The 19,949-nt window shown below is 38.4% G+C and overlaps 1 protein-coding gene across 4 annotated transcripts in view; it reads left to right on the forward strand.

Moving 5' to 3' along the window:
* The window catches only part of lpp (LIM domain containing preferred translocation partner in lipoma), a 217,564-nt gene that overhangs the window by 143,951 nt on the left and 53,664 nt on the right, over nt 1-19,949 (forward strand). For all 4 annotated transcript variants that reach the window (XM_023268061.3, XM_035947166.2, XM_055014703.1 and 1 more), the window contains one exon: nt 3,216-3,812. In XM_023268061.3, the coding sequence (XP_023123829.2) occupies nt 3,216-3,812 (597 nt within the window). The remainder of the gene's footprint in view (nt 1-3,215; nt 3,813-19,949) is intronic.

Consider the following 19,949-nt stretch of genomic DNA (forward strand, 5'->3'; position numbering starts at 1 on the left):
ATTAGCCAAGCAATGGCAGCATCCTCCAGAAAGACAGTGCTTAGGAACAGCTCAAAGAGGAGCCCATGGCGTTGGCATGTCCTCCAAACTCCCCAGATACCAATCCGTTCAAGCACCGGAACAAGCCCAATCCACAGAGGACTCATCCTGCCACCCACTAAAACCACAGAACTCCCCCAGAGGTCCCGTGTTCATGGTTCAACGGGTCATAGCTGCTCTGGCGCCACAAGCAAACACTATTAAGTTGGTGGTTTGGATGTTGTGGCTGATCAGTATATGTTAAAATAAATGGCAGTTTACAAAATAATGTTTCAGCTCTCCTAATTGATGCAGTATCCTGTAGTTTTATTAATTTTTACTCAAAATAAATACTTGAATGCTGCCAATAATAGCCCATATAATTACCAGTACATAATGTTTTTAACTGTCTCTATTAATCTCTTCACTTAGTGGCCCTGATATTATCTCTGACCGCCCTCATTAACATTGACAGGTCAAACACATTCAGTAACTAAAGAGAGAGTGCAGCTAATATAAAAGTCTCTTCCCCTGCACAGACATTTTTGTTCAGATTTTCTGCATTTGATTAGTTTCATCACCCTCAGAAAGGGGTGAATCCATTCTCTTAATATAATTTGTGGAAAACGTACCATGACAGTGTAATTATTTTGAGGGGGCCAATTTGCATTTCCAGTGCTCTGCAAACTAAATGTTACTGTAGGTTCTAAGGCCTTAAAGATAAATTAATAATCTGCAATATTTAAAACCCATGAAACATTTAAATTAAGTAATTTCACTTCCTAAAGGGCATGGTGGAGATGTTTCCATACATATGCAGACAGACACACTTTTTAAATAAACATCAGCGTTAATCACTGAAACAGAAATCAGAGTGAGAGCAGAAAATATTTTCTGGAGCTTTTAATGGCTCCTCAGGGGCTCCCCTCTGACTTAGATTAGATGGGATTTAGACAAAGTTGATGCATTTACCAAAACTTGGAATTCTTTTCATCTTAGTATATTATGAGGATCATAGTACTATATACTTTTTTCCTTGATTGAATTACAACATAAGTATTTTTTTTTAAATTCAGCTTAAACAAGGATTTAGGAGGGAGTGTAGCAGAGAAGAAAAACATTGCTATTTGTGACATTTCTTTGCAGCAGGCTTTGATCAACTTTGAAGGGAAATCGATTGGAATTGCTGCTCTGCCCCATTTTAGAAGACATCTCATCAAACCGAGTTGCAAAGGGTCTAAAGACTACAAGTGTTCATTTTTGTTCCCCTAGTGCTGCAAATTTAGTAATTGACTCTGATTTTTGGCTTCAGGCAGTAACCTAATAAGGCCATCCAAGGTTAATGATAGACCCTTTTTAGACTGGCTGCACGTCTGACACCGATATGTAGTGGTGGTGAAAAACAATTATTACTTACATGAGAGACACTCGGGGCAGAAGTCCCTGACATCTGAGTGAAACGTTGTTATTCTGTCTGTTAATAGCTGCTGTATTTTGTTATAGTGTGGCCTGTGCATCAATTGTAGCCATCGGACATTAGATCAAAACACCACAGACATTCAGACAGTGAGAATCTCAGCAGTGGGGTTGTGGTGCTGCTTTACCGCCATCTCTTCCCAGGAACACCAGCGTCACAAATCTCAGTGATTTAACATCTTTCCCGTTCAAGCAGCTGGAGTCAGCACAAGTGTCATTTGCCATTGCCAATCTGCTGTCATGGCGTCCTCTGCCAAACAATTTATCCCTTCCCCTCGTGCTTTATTAGCCATAGATTATGGGTGGTCGTGGACAGTTCAGAGCCTCTGCTGTCGAGGTAGCCTTGTAATTGACTGTGGGGAGGCAGGGCTGGTAATCATTTGAGCATAAACCACACTATCAAGAAAATGCTGGTGAATACATCTGTTTTATTTCCTCCACTGAGCAGGATCTCATTTACCCATGTTTTTAGCTCATCTTTTTACTCTTACTTGCAGTTACATATCTTTTTAGCCATTCGAACACAGTAGGTCCAGAGATGACAGGGCCTGACTAGTCTGCTGGTTTGCGTCTTGGTCATCTGTCACTTTGGTAAAGACTGAAATATCTCAACAACAAGTGGTTTTTTATTGGCTCTATTTTGGTTGCAAATGGTTGCATATGACATCAAGCTAATCAGTCAATGTATGGTAAAAGCAACTAGCCTATGTTACCTGATTTGACATAACTTGTCTATTTTCTTGTAATTTCTGACCATTTCATGAACAAAAATGCTTAAAAAATGAAAGTCTAATTAACAAAACTGGTTCTAAGTTATGTCTATATTTCATGCTCAATTCCTATTATTTTGGCTCTGGTGGTTTTATTTTGGTACTGGCTAAAAAACACGTTTCTCCAAACAAGAAAAACCCTGATAACTATTTGAATGATTGAATGTCTTGCATATATTCATGATGCCAAAATAATGAATGAGATTACTTTTGGTGGTTTTCATACAGTGCCTGTATTGCCACCATTTGTGGTTTTTGGTCAAGTCTTAACAATAACTGCCACACAAAAGTTGCTACATAATTTCATGCCTTCCCAGTATCAGTTGCTGTTTTCTAGTGCATGAACTTGCAACTGTTTTAGGATAGTCAAAACCTTTGGCCACTTTGCCCACTGGAAAGCAGTATTTACTACAGGGGAGGTACTTCTGAACAGGCCTGAAAAACTGCTGTACAGGTCTTGATGCTCACTGGTGGAGATGAGAACAAGCACCATTTTTCGTAGAGTAGCAGTCTTTTCCTGCAACATTGCCATCAAAAACATAAAATTCTCCATGTAGGCTAACATAACAAATCCTTCATTGTTCTTTTTCCTAAGCCACATAGAACTGGAGTTATGTCCAGTAATTAGTATTTGTTGTTGTTTTGGCTCACTCAGAGTAAACGTCATAGCTCTCAGATCCTAAACCACAATGGAAGCTGAAAAGTCTCATACAGGGTCGTTCCTGTAAATGTTTGCGCTACCTTGTTCCTTCCCGGAGTTCCTGCAACAGAAATGTGTCTAGTAAATTTGGTGATCCCAGGACCACCATCAGGCCAAACTTTTTTTGTGTCCAATACTTCCATTCAAGCCAGCTTGTTTTATGTACAGTTCATTTTAAATGTGCAGTTCAAAATGGAGTAAATGTAGTTAGTTGCTTTAACTGGAACACATTTTTCCTACTTTTTTCCCAGAATTCTGGATCTTCGGCAGGCTCCACCCCCAACGCTCCAGTGACTGGTTACAAGCGTATGGTCATTCCAACTCAGCCACCTCTGACTGCCACTAAGAAGTCTATGCCCAAACCTCAGGGCCCCGGGGGAGTCTCATCTATCCCGCCTTCTTCTGTCAGCCCGGTGGCCAAGCCTCAAAGCCACATGGCTCCTCAGCCTGTTCCAGCCTCCTACGCTACAGCATCGACCCCAAGTCAGCCCACCTTCAATGTCCAGGTGAGGTCGGCCCAGCCCGGCCCCCAGCATCAAGCCCCAGGTGGGCACCACTTTGGCCAGCAGCCCATTCGCAGCCCAGCACAGGTGCAGTACATGCCTGCCCAGCCCAAAGGTCCTGACTTTGCTTACGGACCGCCGCAGCCTGGTTTCTCTCCAATGACACAGGGTGGATACCAAGACCAGCACCATCCAGGAGGACCCCAAATAGGTGGGATGAGTTCCAGAAGACCTGAGCCTGTCCCGGCTCAAGCATACCAGCCCCCAGGCCCCAAGAAAACCTACATCACAGATGTGCCACCAAGCTTGGCCCCTTACAGTTCTGGACCTGTTGTTCCACCGAAGGTAAGAACTTCTTTAATCATGCACCACCGACTCAAACAGTTGCCATTATTCTTAGATACTGTATTAGAAATAGGCTTTCTGAGAAAGAAAGGTTATTGCCATCCATCCTTCCACTCTTTTCACTGTTTTCTGCAACCTTTCACGGTCTGAATTGTCAGCATTAAGCTAAGCGGTAGCCCAGCAGTCCATCATCTCCCAACTCCTTCTTGAGAATTCTGAGGCTGTTCCAGCCCAGCAGGGATATTTAATCCCTCCAGTGTGTTCTAGGTTTTTCCCTGGAGCTTCCTCTCAGTTAGATATCCCTGGAATACCTCCACAGGGAGGAGTCTTGGAGAAGTCCTGATTGGACATTTGAACCACCTCAACTGGCTCTTGTCAAAAGCGTAGCGGCCCTTCTTCAAATCTCTCTGGGATATTTGAACTCCTCTGCTTATCTCATAGGCTGAAAAATATAAGGTTGCTTACTTTCATCCAAAACTCTGTCCTTTTAGTCACCATTCCCATTCAGTGTTTAGGCTTCAAACATGTGGAATCAAATTTAAGCCAAGGTTTTATGTGATATGTCAGTGAATTCACTTTATGATACAGTCCCTCTGTTGAAGTCTTTTTCCATTTTATTGTCACGAATATGACCCATACGTGTTGAAACTCCTCTACCTTGGGTCAGTTGCTTACTGACAACACCACTGCTTTAGATGAAGTGCTCGCCCACGTACATGGAGCAGTGCAGGTCACAGCATGACGGAGTCTGAAAAGCACAGTCTAGTCTCATCTTTTCTCTGTAGCATCTTTCTATTCATGTTATACACTCTTTAATAAAGCAGAAAATCGTGGGTGCACAAGGGTGCAACTGTGTGTACAAGATTGTGAGTGTGTCAGTGTAGTGCTTACAGTTGCTGTATGCTCATTTGTGTGTATATTTCTCTGTGTACAGTACGCATACATTGATGCAGCTTTAGATGGCAATGCAGTAGGGGGCTGTTTGCCATCTCTCGTTGAAATGCTCTGAATAAACAGTTGTTTTAACCTTTATGAATTTTTGAAAGATCTGCTCTGTTGGGGGTTCACACCATCTGATTCCATTTGTCTCATAAAAGGCAGCTTATATTCAGCAGTATACGTCTACCAGTTATGGCATGTAAATCGAAGCTTCAAGTAGCTGCACTGCAATATTTATTTCCAATTTAACTGTACACAGATGGAATGTGAAGATGTGACCATGTAGTTGCAAGCATGTATGTGTTGTCTTATATGTGGTCTTATTTTATCACTGGTCATTTCAGAAAACAATATTTAGAAGCTCAAACAATTAACCTTTGCTTAATAGCTCATATGAATTTTTACATATGTAGATGTAGAGAGATGTTTGCATGGAGTTGTATTTAGTTTGTTTTGTTAGGCTCAAAAAAGCAACAGCACAAAGACAACTATATAAACTGAATAAAACTGCAAGAGTTATGTGGTGGTTAACTATCTTATTTGTTACAGGTTCCATTAAAAAAGTAGGATTATGACTTCCACATCTAATTTGTAGAAGCTAATTGTGGATGCCAGCATGTCACACTACCACTGCAACCTGTAAGCACAAGTTCCTCCAAGCAGCATGTCCAGCGATGGCACATCTCAAAATAATCATCAGCAACACTCCAAACAAGTGTGCTGAAAAAGGAAGTTAAACAAAGTTGAGAAATTTTTTTAAAATTGAAAAACAAACAGGAGAAACTCCAACGAGCTGAACATACTTTTGGTGATGTTCTCACAATACTAATCATGATAGTCCTGGGGCTGCTAACCCTAACCATACCAGAACAATGCTGTGTCTTTATTTCAGGATTATCATCTGATAAAAATGCAACCTTTTTGGTTAAAACATGCAGTTTTAGCCTCAACTTGAATATGTTGCTTTTAACTGCATATTTAAGACTTCTTTTGATTATGTTCTTGTTTGAAACAGATTCTACTTGAAACATTAAAAAGACTGCAAGTGAATTCGCGGAGCTAAATTAGTGTAATTAACCACATGAATTAACTAGGAGCAGCTGAGCTAGTGATGAAAAGCCTATTTTTGTCTACTTTTGTCAGAAATCAAACACCTACATTTTCAAAAATACCAAAACTTAAAGTGGTTAATGTGCCATTGAATCATTGTAAACTGCTTTTGTGCTGTATAGACTTTGACAGGTATAGCAGCTAAGGCTAAAGTAACTAGGGTTTGATTAGTGGCCAGTTAGACTGGATTGTCTTCTCATTCTCTGTATCAAAGAAATTGATCATATCAACATTTTTTTTAACACTTTTGCATTTTTTGTATTTAAAAGTTGTTTAACAGAGTTCCTGGTGTATGATTCAATTTTGCAAAGCAAGAACATTTAAAAAAAAATTAATGCAAAAACCCCCCACAAAAAGCAAAAAGTCATGTTGACAATGTATAAGAGAAAATAAAAAGAAACAGCCATTTACATGTAGTCAAAAGCACTGCAAGACATTGGATCCAGCTCCAGACCTTTTTATAGAACTGTACTTGACTGAGAAGAAATGTATAATGCTGTCCTCCCTCAGAACAGAGCAGTCTATGCCACAGAGACAGCTATTCTAATCTCAATATATCCAGCCTTCGACAATCTCTGGAAAGTGGAAGGCCCTTGAGTTTTCTTTAATTCAAGGATTTTATGCTGGTTGAAAATACAAACTGGGCCTCCCAGCCTCTGGGAATAACTCATCAAGGACTGTACTTTACTAAATACAAATTAGCTTCAACATTGCAGCAAGTATCTTAAAAATAAGTCTAATTATATTTGTTCAAAACAAAAGTCTAGATTTTGCTTGAAAAGCTCGCTTTGGTCCCAGTATGATGCATTATTAAAAAACAAAAGGTGGCGTTTAATAGATTTGTGAGCTTCTCTTTGATTTCAGATAAAAGCAAATCACTAATTTTACAGATATAGCTTGTATGCTGTATATTTGTCTTTCTTTCCCAAGGATATAGTGGAGCAGGATAATGGGCTCTGTGCAGCCCCCCACTCCTTGCACTTTTGCTTTATTTGAAAGCTTTAAAACATATCAGGAAACCCAATGCTCCACATACAGAAATTCATCCAAACACTGTGCTGTAAATGACTTTGGTGTCACACATCATGTTTGACCTGACCCTCCCCTAAAGTGTGTGCATCCAAACCTTAGCTCTAATCCATCTTTATTTATTTGTGTGCAGTATAGCAGATCTTTAATGCCAAAACAGACCAGCGACACTATAAAAGCCAGATTAGAATGAAAGCAAAATCTGTCAACTTTGCCTTTATGATCATCACTCTGCTTGACCCGATGTCGTGACATGTTCATAACCTTTTACAAATGGTGTTAAGTCTACTTAAAAGAAGTGGGCTGTGCCTCTTTTAATCTGTTGTGCAGATAAACCAAAACATCGTCAATTAAAAAGAAATATTTACATATTTGTCACAATCATCTAAAGTGATCTCTAGTCACTGAGTTAATGGTGGTTTTATGTAATACCCGGGACTTTCTCAGTAGGGGGTCTGTGACTTTGATTGAGGACTTTATTAAAGAGATCATTTCATATAAATGAGGGTATTCATAGAAGGTCAGTGTCATTAGAAGTCCAAGATGAACTCCTTGGATGAAATTCTATGATCCAGACTCGTTCTGATTAGCTCGCTGCTCTGCCCCCCGCCTCAACCCACGCTTCCCTCAGCCACCCAGTCCCCCCATGTACCCTTACTCACACGTAAAGCAAAGGTGTTCCCACATCAACACCCTTCAAGGATGCTTAATTACCCAAATCTGCCAGTGTTTGATCTCTATTGCAGTCTAAAAAATTAACAGATTTCATGGCTGCCGGTTACCATACCAATTTCCACGAGTCTCTCCCGTTTTTCCCGAAATTGGAGAAAAGCTAAGCTGGCTGATGACTTGTGTTATTGCTGAGCTTGAGTGACGTTTGACAGGGGAGGATTATTTTGAACTGCTCAATCCCTGCAGCCAGTTAAAGCCCCCTCGAAGGTCAATGATGGTTTCAACTGTCAAACACATTTAAATAACTTGACATTTTTCTGCCTTCCAGTTCTGGCCACTTTGCCTTTTGACCTGCACAACAACATTAGCGTATGGTGCTATCAGGAGGCATCCAAAGAACTGTTTTTAAACATGTGATGTGAACCGTTATTAATCACTCAAAACTACATTTGCTAAACGAGAACTAAAATCCCACCTCAGTTAAAGCAATTCACTGTCTTATTTTCTTTAACAGTACAACGACTTTGTAATTCTGTATTTTAAAGGTAATTCCATTTATTTTATTTTTTTTGAATATATTTTGGCTTAACAAGTCTCAGAATGTTGCACAAACTCCAGTTAATTCTTAAGGCTAATTGAACAATTACCATGATGGAAAGTGCAACATGCATCTGAATTTGTGTGCAGATGAAAAAGCTCTTTGTCTGTGGATTGCTGAACATTTTGAATCAGGTTCTGAAAAAAATTAATTACTCAAGGCACAAAATGTAAACAGAATCCACAATATAATATTTAATAAAATAATTAAAGAGTAGTAATTGAATAGTTGAAGCAATTAAACAACACGCACAAACAAACTCAATGAAACAAGACTGCTTTAGTTAACAAAAACACCCACGAATCTGATGTTATTGTGATATTCATGGCTTTTTGTTTGATGTTTTTGGATAAAGCTCCCAGATTTGATACTGTCCTGTTTACTACTATTGCATAAGGAGGGAATTTGTAAAAAATCTGATTTAAAAACAACACCGTGGTTTTAGATTTGTATTTCTTGATTTTGGCACGTTAACGCATAATACAAGACACGTCTGTAGTACCGTACTGTGTTAAACAGCTTAACAAAAAAAGGGAACATGATATGTGTGTGGAAGAAACTGCACGTATTACATCCAAATAAAGACTAAAGAGGACCTAGGATAGACCCCCGAGGGACCCCACAAAAACTAATGATATTGCATTGACAGTGTTTTTCGTCTATTACTGTTACAAAACTCAAGCACTCATTTTCGTCTTGAATGTTCTTTCTTTGCAGTGTCTGAATCTTACAGTAACAGTTTAATAAGGAGAAATCATTTGAAAGTAAATAACACAATTTTACAATTTTGCACAAACATAAACATTCTACATCAGAGTGTTTTCATGACTCTTTTTTAATGCATTTTTAAGTCTTGCATTTGAAAAGGTTAATGAAAAAGACATAATTAGAAAAAAAACACCCTCAATTCTGTGAAAAGTTTTTGATTTTCAGCTTTTTTAAAAAAACAAAACTTAATGATCAAAAATAATGATTGATGGAAACACTTTTTCTTGCATACGTTTATCATTTTACTCACATGACTGATTAGCTGGATCTGCTTTTTTAAATGTCTTTGAAACATGGCTGATACCAACTGACATCAAAGAATAATGAGGACTTTCCCAATTAAAAACAATATCTAAAGGCTTCCCCAGTTTTTGTCTTGCAGATGGTCCAAGTTAAATTTTTTATTTTTTATTTTTTATCTTACTTAGAGGTTTTCAGCTGGTTATGTTTTCTGCTTCTTTATCTTTTTAATGAAAGTCATACATAGCCTATATGACCACTTTCTGACAACACATTCAGCCTAATTCACTCACCCTAAAGCAATAAATAGAAATAATCATAATTTGTAACATTTCAAATGTTTAAATATACCAGACAATTATATGGAAACTTCCCTTCTGTTGTTATTTTGTAGAATCTGAATCTTACAGTAAAAAGAGTTGTGGTTTCATGTGCCTAAACGTGACCATACAAAAGTAGATAAAAATGTAGATAGCTGTTGTCAATATATTGATTAATAACTTATCTTGTTATGTTGATAGGAAATAAAATCAGGTTGTGATTACATTTGTTGTTGCAGTTTGGCTGTGCAGGAGTGTATTTTGTAGTAGACTGGGTTACATGGACACGAGAGGCGCTTGCATTTATACATGGAAAGGCGATCAGGTGTGAACACTTGCTGTGTTTACATCATATGTAATGTTGTCTCCTCAGGTGGTTGACCTCAGCTACCCCAAATTTGAGAACCATGTTTGGGTCTTTAAAAAGCAAGCAGACAGAGTGCAAGGTTACCAGCTCTGCTATAGATTATGAGACAGGATTCTGCGCCTGGTGCAGGGTTACCATGTGTAACTACAAAGCGAGAGCCCAAGGCTCAGACAAGATGAAGACGTTATCTGCAACCCTGTGATCTCTCCTGTGTACAGATGCATCTTGAAACAAATTGCACTTTGTTCTACATCAGCTACATATTGACAAATAGTCTCATGTTTTTATTGTCTTGAAAATTTCTGTGTAGTCATTATCAAGTAGCATTATTGAAAAAGCAGATTGTTTCAGGTCAGATCAGAGATGATCAGAAGGATCTATTTTCATTTCCTTCACAGCCCTGTTGAGCCATAACATTGAAAGCTCGTCCACATATATAGTATATGTGTGTTTTTCTACAGTCTTATCTACAGAGTTTCCCCTCTGGCTACATGAAAACGAAATAAATAGTTCTTTAGAATTCCTTACAGCTTCCTTCTATTTTTACTAAACCATAAAGTGTTAACATTGCTTCAGAAAAAGCAGCCCTAAATTCTCACAGTGTAGTCCGACACATTTATTTATTTGCCATTCAAAAGCCACCATGCTTAAAGGACACAATCATGAGATCTATTTCTGTGTAGCAATTTGATCCATATTAATGTAAAATGGAGCTTTCAACAAAATGATTCCACTCAAAAAAAGCTTTTGAATGTGCAAATGTGAGTGTGTGTGTGCGTGTTTGTAGGCAACGAACCTAAAAGTGTAATTAGAACATTTTACATTTGGTTTCTTAGTGATATTGTCTTGACAGCACAATTAAAAACAAAATGAGTTGTGATTTTGAAAAAGCACACCCACTCATATTTAAGTCTGAATCCTCCAATTACACCTGTGAGCCGCTCTGCCCTCTCAGCAGTTTCTTTGTTTCTTCTCATCCTGTTCAAAGCACCATTATGCATAAAAGCACAAATAATATTCTCTCATAATTATTCACTCAGAGTGGACTGGTAGCTTTAGTTTAGTCATTATTTCATAATATCCAAGTTTTTGTTCTTTACTGTTCATGTGCTAATGACACAAAAAACACAACTTTTTCAAATGGAAACATTGAGGTCATTCATCGTTCACAGAAACGCCTTGTGTGTTTTCTTGATGCACCCAATCAATTTTCATCCTTATTAAACATTTGTAGATCCAATTATTTTTGAAATTTTGAAGATTGCATTAATGTTTGCTTACTATCCATCCTCTACTTCCCTGCCTGTGCTGGCACATAGACTTTTTCCTTCATATTGCCATCACCAGTAGACCAGAGAATAGCCCTGTACTTATCATTCAGGCGTTCTGATGTTCTTTTTTTAAGCTGTAGTCTCCAGGCCGATTGGTGTTACTTTAATAGGGAGAAAACATCTACGTCAACAACCTTTGGGAATAAATCCATTCATTTTGACTGTGGGAGGAACAGCCTCCCCTTGAATATCCCCTTTTTTTAAGGACTTTCTAAACATTGCTCAGTTGTGTTTTTCAAGAATAGTTAATTATGTTATAGAGAGTTCATTTCCCTGCCATGCTACACCTTAATATAAACATGAAACTTTATCTACTTAATCACTCAAACAGATAAATAATAAGGTAGAGACTCACTACTTAGAGAATATTGAGCACAAATCTCGAGATGGATTCTGTGCCACCAAAGATGGCAGTTGTATGACACACATCCAACCCTCTCCCCATGAAGTCAATCATCTTTGCAACAGTCAAGCCAGGAAACATCCAGCCAGTCACGTTGCACTGATTCAAGCACAAACTGATATTTTACACTGTAATCACCAGGGTGTCAATTTCTATCCCCTGGCATTTTCAAACACATGTAAATCAAACTCCTGGATCTCTCAGTTCATGACTTTTCTTTAAATGGATTGATTAATTATCATTTCAATTACGGGGTTTGTCAGATCAACAGAAGAAAAACAAAGCCATCATTCAAGCCTTGAACTGCAAATGGGGTCATTTTAGCCCTAATAGGAACTACTGAATTATGCTGCGCTCACCACTCAAACCACACCTGTTAACATAACAGCAGCTATTGTTAGATGTCTATTGATAAACAGTCTATCATATTTCAATCTACAGCCTGCTAGTCTTGATAGACTAGATAACTAGATAGAGAGACGAGGAGAGTTGAATGAGATATATGATAAATATTTATTACTTGCTTTAAGAGATGGGATATCGAGCCAGGGGAGAGTGGATGACTGAATGCTGAAGAACCGGGCTGGTTGCTGGTTGTACACAGAAGATAAAACCGTAGCTGAGTTAAGCAGAAAGTCCAGAGTGTGGGAATCTAATCTGCACCAGTAGGGGGTCCAGGACTGAGGAGATGAGCAGCAACTACAATCTGGCGAGGTAGAGCGGAGTTTATAAGAGTCTTAATTTCAAGGAGGAATGAAGATGGATCTGTTCTGACCCTGACACATCTGTATCTTTAAATGTGGGCTATTAGACCTGTTCAATTTGAACACTTAAATCCTGAAGCAACTCTAATAGTAATAGCACTCTGCTTCTGTATTCCACTGTGGCAGAACTAAAACAACAGGATAATACCCTAAAATAATTTTTGACTTTTAATGCATGTTCTTTTTCTACATTAATTCAATAATTTAAATGTGTCTGACTTTAAAATATATTTGACCATCTTGACCTGTAAATTAATAGACGCCAAATCATTGTAGTTTACCTCCTGTTAAAGCAGGAGGTAAAAATGACCCCCCCCCCCCAGCAGCTCTACAAGATATTGTAATATTTAAATGTTGGCAGTTCTAGTGTTCAGAACTGTGATTTAAGCTAGTTGATAAGAGGTGAGCTCTTTTAAATACCTATTTTCATGTAAAAAATAGGTATTTTCAAGTTGACTCCTCTTTTAAAGCCAGTAAGTACAACCCCACTATACATATCAACATTATCAGTATGTTTTTTTCATCTTAAAGCTGCTACAGACATCAGGAAGAAGTGCACATGACAGTTTGTTGTTGGTATTACTCAGGTGTTCTCTGAACTTTCCAGATATCAGTAGTTCGCTGGGAGGAAATTTGGGGTTCAGTGAAGTAAATCTGTGAAGTGCAAAGTCCCTAAAATTTTTTAAGAAGTTGTTTGCAACTTAAAACATATGTATTGTGTTTATTTACACACATTTGCACAGCAGATACCTCACATAGTGTGACGCCGAGCCCACTGTAATTAATAATGTTAGAAACAGATGAAGTAATTTGAATAGTCTGTGCAGAGACCTTGTCACATACTACAGAAAAGGCCACATGAGGCAGTTAATCCTCTCACCCTTGAAGCTCATATCAGTTTGGAATATTAAATCTATTGCCTCATATCAGTTGACTGATGCCTTGTAACCATGCAGCTCACATTCTGGTCTGTTGTATCATCAGAAGTCATTACACCTCTACTGCAGGTCAGACGGTGTGGCAGGGATCAGTTGAACTCCTCTAGCTTTACACATATACAAGCTACTGTATATAATTACTGCTGTGCCTCCAGCCGTGCTGTTGGATGGTTGGTGGTCCACACTGGATCTGGTTACTAAGTGCTTCATAGACTAAAGGTCAGTCCTCTGGAACTGATCCTTCAGGTCGCGGATTCAAAGTGGATCTACTTATGTTTCATTTTCTCATGCCATCACACCAGAAAGCTTCCTTTCAGTATCTGCTTCCAGGTTTAAAACAGACTCCCTGAGCTTAAACAAATCTCCAACGTAAATATAACCACAAGCAACAACACAGAGGATTTAGGATCTTTAACCCTCATCCTGCTCAACCTACAGACCTTAGAGCTGTAGGTTCAGCAGTTTATTTGCTGTCCCGTATCATTTCACTTTATGTCTTATTGGAAATCTAAATTTCTGTCAGGTTATTTTAGAGATCTGAAAAAAAGTATAAAAGGTTTTTTGTAAAAATAGGCCACACTGTCTCAAATGTCTTGGCTTACATCTCACATTACAATTGATATGTAGTAACTGGTTCAACAGAATTCTGCAGCTGTGGAAATATTGTTCCTGGGAATATTTATCTATTTTAGCTATCAGGAATTCAAAACTTTAGTTGTGTTGGACTCAAAATAGAAATCCCAGTTCCCCACAGAAATTTTTCCTGTGAAATTGCTGGAGATTATTTTGCAAAAATTTCCTGGAAATACCTGCATCCTAATTCCTGGCATTAAGACCAAGTGTATTGTTACACAATTTGGACTCCTACACAGATGAAACAGGGTAGATTACATTCATATATATTAAAAAAAAAAAAACAAACAATACATAACCAAGAGATAAGAGTTTCATTATGTCATACCAAAGCCTAAATTATCTGGAAAAACCTTCCAAAGGTGACTTGATTAAAAATGAGATGAAGGTCAGCACTTTGATTAAATGAGATTAATTTTGTACATTAACTTGTTGGTCTCATTCAAAAGTTGCTGTGCTTTCTCTCCAGTTGTTTTTTGTTCGTTTTTGATTGGCTGGTTCTTTGGGCGAGCCATAAGCCCCAGTAGATCAGAAGTGTTTGTCACATAACCGCTCATAAATAATAGGCCCTGCCATCCTGTTCTCCTCATGCCCCCTCTGAGACGAAGCGCACGGCTGGTAAATAACTGGCCGGATCAATAGCTGTCATTGCAGTTCAGTGAGCCCCGGCAATCCAAAATGTCTGAGCAGTTTATTTCCTTGTTTTCAGGCTTTTCTTGCTGGCCTGTAGTGAAGAAATGCAGATGTGTTGTACAATACTAAGATTATTCTTCAACTTTGTGTTCGTATTTTGAAATAACATTTACGCAGCTCCTCTGACATCAACCCACAACCTACTTGTTCTTTGCGAGTCTTAAAGCAAACCTACCCTTCGTTGTGAAGCTAAAAGGCTGCAGAAAGACATTTGACATCGTAACTGAAGACAGTCCCCTGACTAGTGAAAGAGCACAAAGTAAGTGGTTACGAGCCCTTAAGTTTATTTTTTGCAAAGTGTTGTTTTCACAGTTCAATTGTAAGTCATTTCGAAGGGACTTTCACAGTTCGCGACCTGTATGCGCACCACTTTACTGTGCTGCTCAGTGCACTGCCACATTTTAAAAACTGAGGCTTTTTAAATCTCCACCATGAATGTTGGGGAGACAAAAGAGAGGAGAAATCTCTGGATGCAACAGTGGAATCAAATATGCAGATAATCTGCAACAGATTCAAGATTTAACACCTCGAGCCCCAAGCATTTTCTGGATATTTCTTGCTGCTGTCACATTTTTACTCACTGTGGGCTCATATTTCAAAGTCCAGCACCTTTATGGAAGCAGTACAACCATGGTTGCAAGTAGTGATATCTCAAAATGTCTTTATGTGCAGTATGACAAAGTTATGCCATAAATCATTACAAAAACAAAACATTAAAATTGGATTTCTTAGATTATTTATCTTACAAAAAGTGCAAAAAAACAAACAAACAAAAAAAAATCTTGAACCAACATGTTGAGTTTTCCAAGTGCCCACTGATGTTGCCAACACTGGAAAAATGTAGCTGCTCGACACACTTTAGACATTTTACATTTCTTTTCATTTGTTTCTGCACTTGCTCTGTGCAAACACTGCCTACAGTTCAACTGAGAGTTCCAGAATTTTTGTAATGTGACTGTTGGTCAAAACTGAGTCATTTATGGCTTTACAATTCTGCTTAGGAGTGCAGAATATTTCACTTTTTTTCTATTTGCTTTTTTTCAGTTTATTTATAGCATTTTTAAACTGTGAAATGTAACAAAGTGAGTTTGAATTTTTGGCATAGCTTTGGTGAACATGTGACACATATCACAACAATCATCAAAAAGTTTAAAATCCAGTGATTCTTTTTGCTTTTCCAGTTTTTGGCTCTGAGGAATGATGACACAGAGATGGAAATACTGCTATAGACAGAAGTATTGATTTTTTTTAAAAGACATGATTTAAAGCCAGACACACTCAAAACACAAGTTTGGAACCAGCTATGCAATTAATTGCTGAATGTTTTAGTACATGAACTTACACTGTATAACAACTACTGTATGTTAATTTGTTGTCACTAGTGATTTTTGTTAGAACAGCAGTAAAATGTTCATAAAATGTCAGACAGTTTTCATCTTGATATGCGGATTTTATCATCTGTTAGTCAACTGTTGATGTTTTTGGTGAGATTTAATCACATGAATTTCACATCTGTCAGTTTGATCATTCTGTTATTTTCCTGGGAGTGCTCTTCTAAAAAAAATACAAACACGCACAAGGATTACATTTAATTTAAGATTAATTTTTGTAGTTAGTGGGAGATTGTAGATCCATCTTTCAGGCATCCCAATACTTGTGTGCCTTTGATAGAGAAGCAGAGTTGAGGATTTAACCAGCTTTTGTTTTACATCTACTGTCCAGATACTGTGGCATGCTGGGTGACCTCCAGCTGATATGACAGTGGCTGTATTTCCACAGTGTGCTTAAACATAAAAAAGTATTTAAACCTCTGTTTTTAAGAGTTATGTAAAAGGATTGATTTAATTAGCTGACTTTGGTTAATGAAAAAAGCACTGATGAACTGTCTGACACTGGTCGACTGTGCTAATGTATTGATCGAAGCCTTTTTCACTGTAAGTATAATTCACAGGAAAGCAAAGTGTCAACTTGGTTCAATCACCTACATAAACAGTGGCCCCTGCTGGCTCCTCCTCGACATGATCTTCATCGGTGTCCACACATCTCTGCACACAAACAAGTTTTCTCAGGTTTTTTTTTTTTTTTTTTGGCTCGTTGCTGAATCTAGATTCCTCTCTGCCCGTCTTCACATCCTCTTCTGTCCACAAAATGAATCCGCCCCTGGATCAGAGTTCATGAAACGTGTGCACTTTCGAAACATTTTTTTCCCATCAAGGGAAGCATCCCTGAGCAGATCAGGGCCTTTGTGTTTTGTTGGCTGCAGCGGTATCGTTTGGTCAGGAAATATCTCTCAGGGTGTCATTCACATAAACCATGTAGTTGTTTAGGTGGAAAGCAGAAGGATATATCATGGTTTGCTTGGGTGGTGAAATTACACAGGAGAGCAACAGCACTGTGTATTACAAAAAGGAAGTGCAGGTTGCCAGTACATCGATTTGAAGAGACAACCTGTGTGAATCTTCATTATGTCCACCGCATGCGTTTAAATATAGATCCCGGCTACCACATGAGGAAACGGTAGGGAGAATACTTTAAGCTCTCACCCAAACCCAGGGAAACCTGCATCCTCTTTAATATGATGTTTGCTACACTCACAGGATTGTAATGGTATACAAAGAGACGCCAAATAAGTTTTATCTCCGTCCCAACAATTTGTGCAGTCATTTGTTGTTGTTGTTGTTGTTGTTGTTTTTTTTCCCTCAGATTGCTTGTGGCACCCCTCTCTACACTCTCAGATTTTCAAATATCTGTTTGCAGGGGGATGTGTCAGTTCCGAACAGATGACCTACTTTTTACACACGCACAATCTTGCAAACATTGAAAGGCCCCTCTACATATATTAGATGTCTGCGATCGCTGAAATACATCCCATAATGTCAATTCAGTTTACAGCAAAGATTTGAATGGCTGCGGAAAATGTCAATTATGGAATTGGTTAATTTTTAATTATCATCGGCTGTGCTGCACACAGCTGCTCTACAGTTGACTGTTATTTTTTTCCCCTGCATTTAATTGGAGCTGAAACAGCATGACCTATTTTGTTTGGAGAGAATGTATACTTTATCTATGCCTCCTCAGAAGGTGGCCTTGAGCTTAATTTGCGGCGCTGTGATGCTTCCTCTCGGAGTGTAATGCATTACAGATTACTCATAACCTGTTTAACATCGTAAGCAGCAAATTCATCAACTGGATTACATAAAGCCGAGAACATGTGATTCCTTTCACGTACGTGGCAAATTCTTAAGCTAATCACGCGGCTGCTAGAAAAATGACGGAGCAACTTTCAGCACTAATGTTATTTTTGTTAGCTTTATTTGAAGCGGAATACCTGCTGCGTCCTTATACTGCTGAGAGTGGCATCTAAGTCCGATGAAGTCAGCCTGGTCAGTCATAGGAATGAATCTCAGTAATGAGGTGCTCCCAAAGGTTTCTTTGAAGTGCACTGCTGTGTCATTACAACACAAACAATGTCTGACTTTTAAAAAAAATCCAGCTGTGAAAATGCAGCTCTGCAGTCTGGAATTTAAAAAAAAAAAAACTCCACTATTAATGCAGTGCTTTTAATGCACAGCATCTTTAAGTGTTTATGTATGATTCTAGACACACGACATGCTGAAACCCCCCTCAACACACACGCAAACACACGCTAACTCCCTGAAAGGATAGTGTGACTGATCCACCAATCCATCCATTGTTTCAGTAAAATGGAGTCGCCTAAGCTGCTATAATCACTCGTTTAGTGTTGTGGCAACAAATGCTTATTTTTAGATATTACCAATCCAATAAAAAATAGATTCAATCCCTCATGAACCCTAACTAATGTCCATTTGCCGTTGTTGTGTTTATTATTACTATTATTTTAATAAGCCATTCACCTCCTAAAGGCTCAATGTCCATTTCAGTTAATACCATTGTGATTTAGGAGACAAAAAGCCAGGATGTCAGATTGTGAGCTGACTAAAGCTTCTCTTCTAAAAGCCCGAGTTAAAGCTGAAGCTCCATTGACACTAAAGAGCATTTTGCATTGGAAAGTCCATCATCATTTAATCTGTGGATAAATATGTCTGTGAGTGATTATGTCTTTCTTCAGTTTATGCTGATGGTGCAGGAAAGCTATTGTTAAAGGTGAGACAATTGCTTTCGGTTTAAGGTGGAGTGTTGCATTTACAGTAAGTAGAACAGAAGCTGATAGATGACTGCAGGTTTAGAGACACAGATTAGTGTTGTTTAGCCGTTTTCTTTCTTCCTACAGTGCTTGTACTTTCCCCCCTTCTGGTTATCACTTTCAGCTCAGTGGTTTGTGCTGTTTATGCAGCGCCTCTTAGTCTCATTGTCTTTACATGTTGCTGTTTGGACTGTGCAGGAACAAAAAAAGCACTGGCCTAAATATGAGGATACACCTTGTGATTCCTCAAAAGTTCACTGACATTTGAATGCTCCTCACTTTATGTATAAGGAAATGTGAACCGCAAGGACAGTGTAGCTATTCTCTATATTTTGTATTTTTTAAGAGGAGAACATACTTTTGGATTACTAATAGGGATACTCCCAGCAACTAGTCCCTGTCGATTGAATAGAAATTCAGATTTAGACTAGTCAATTCATCTAAAGATAAGAAAACACTCGAATTTGGATGTGATCATTTTGTACCCCAGCACAGGCTTAATATATTCCAATCAGTTTAAGAAGTGTTTGCCTTTAACAAAGTTTAGCGAAAGCCTATCTTGAGCTGTCATTGCTGTATTGGCTGTCTTGTTAATGTTAGCAATGCTACCCCCAGCAATGGTTATGCATTGCTATAGTTGAGTAGTTATATGCCAGTTTATTCTGACACAATCTAGATGCAACCTAATTTTCATTTCCTAGATCAAAATACAGCCATCCATATTGGTTTTATAAGATATCACCTGTCCCATGTTCCATCTTGGTAGTTTGCACATGGTTTTGTACAATATCAAAATATGTATAATTAGCATCCTACTACTATTCCTGGTTCCAACGAGCAAGAGTAAGATTTTTTAATCATATAGTCGACCTCATTGCATAAATTTCAACAATCCCGCGTAGTGTTGTTTATGTTCTTCATCATAATGTTCAACTTTTTTCAAGAACTCACTGTCATTAAGTCAGTATTCTGCTCAGAAATCAGGAAGCAGTTAGCTACATGGAAGCTTATTAGCTTGCTAAGAGGCTTCAACTTTTGTGTTTAGATAATATTCAGACTCCCACTAGATGGTACATTTTGTTCAACACTTGTTCTGTCATTGGCTTTTCCCACACTCTGAGTATTGTGTTTGCCCCCCAATATACAAAGGAGGAGGCGCAGACAGGG

The sequence above is a fragment of the Amphiprion ocellaris genome, chromosome 2 (assembly GCF_022539595.1).
Source record: "Amphiprion ocellaris isolate individual 3 ecotype Okinawa chromosome 2, ASM2253959v1, whole genome shotgun sequence".
Lineage (NCBI taxonomy): Eukaryota > Metazoa > Chordata > Actinopteri > Pomacentridae > Amphiprion > Amphiprion ocellaris.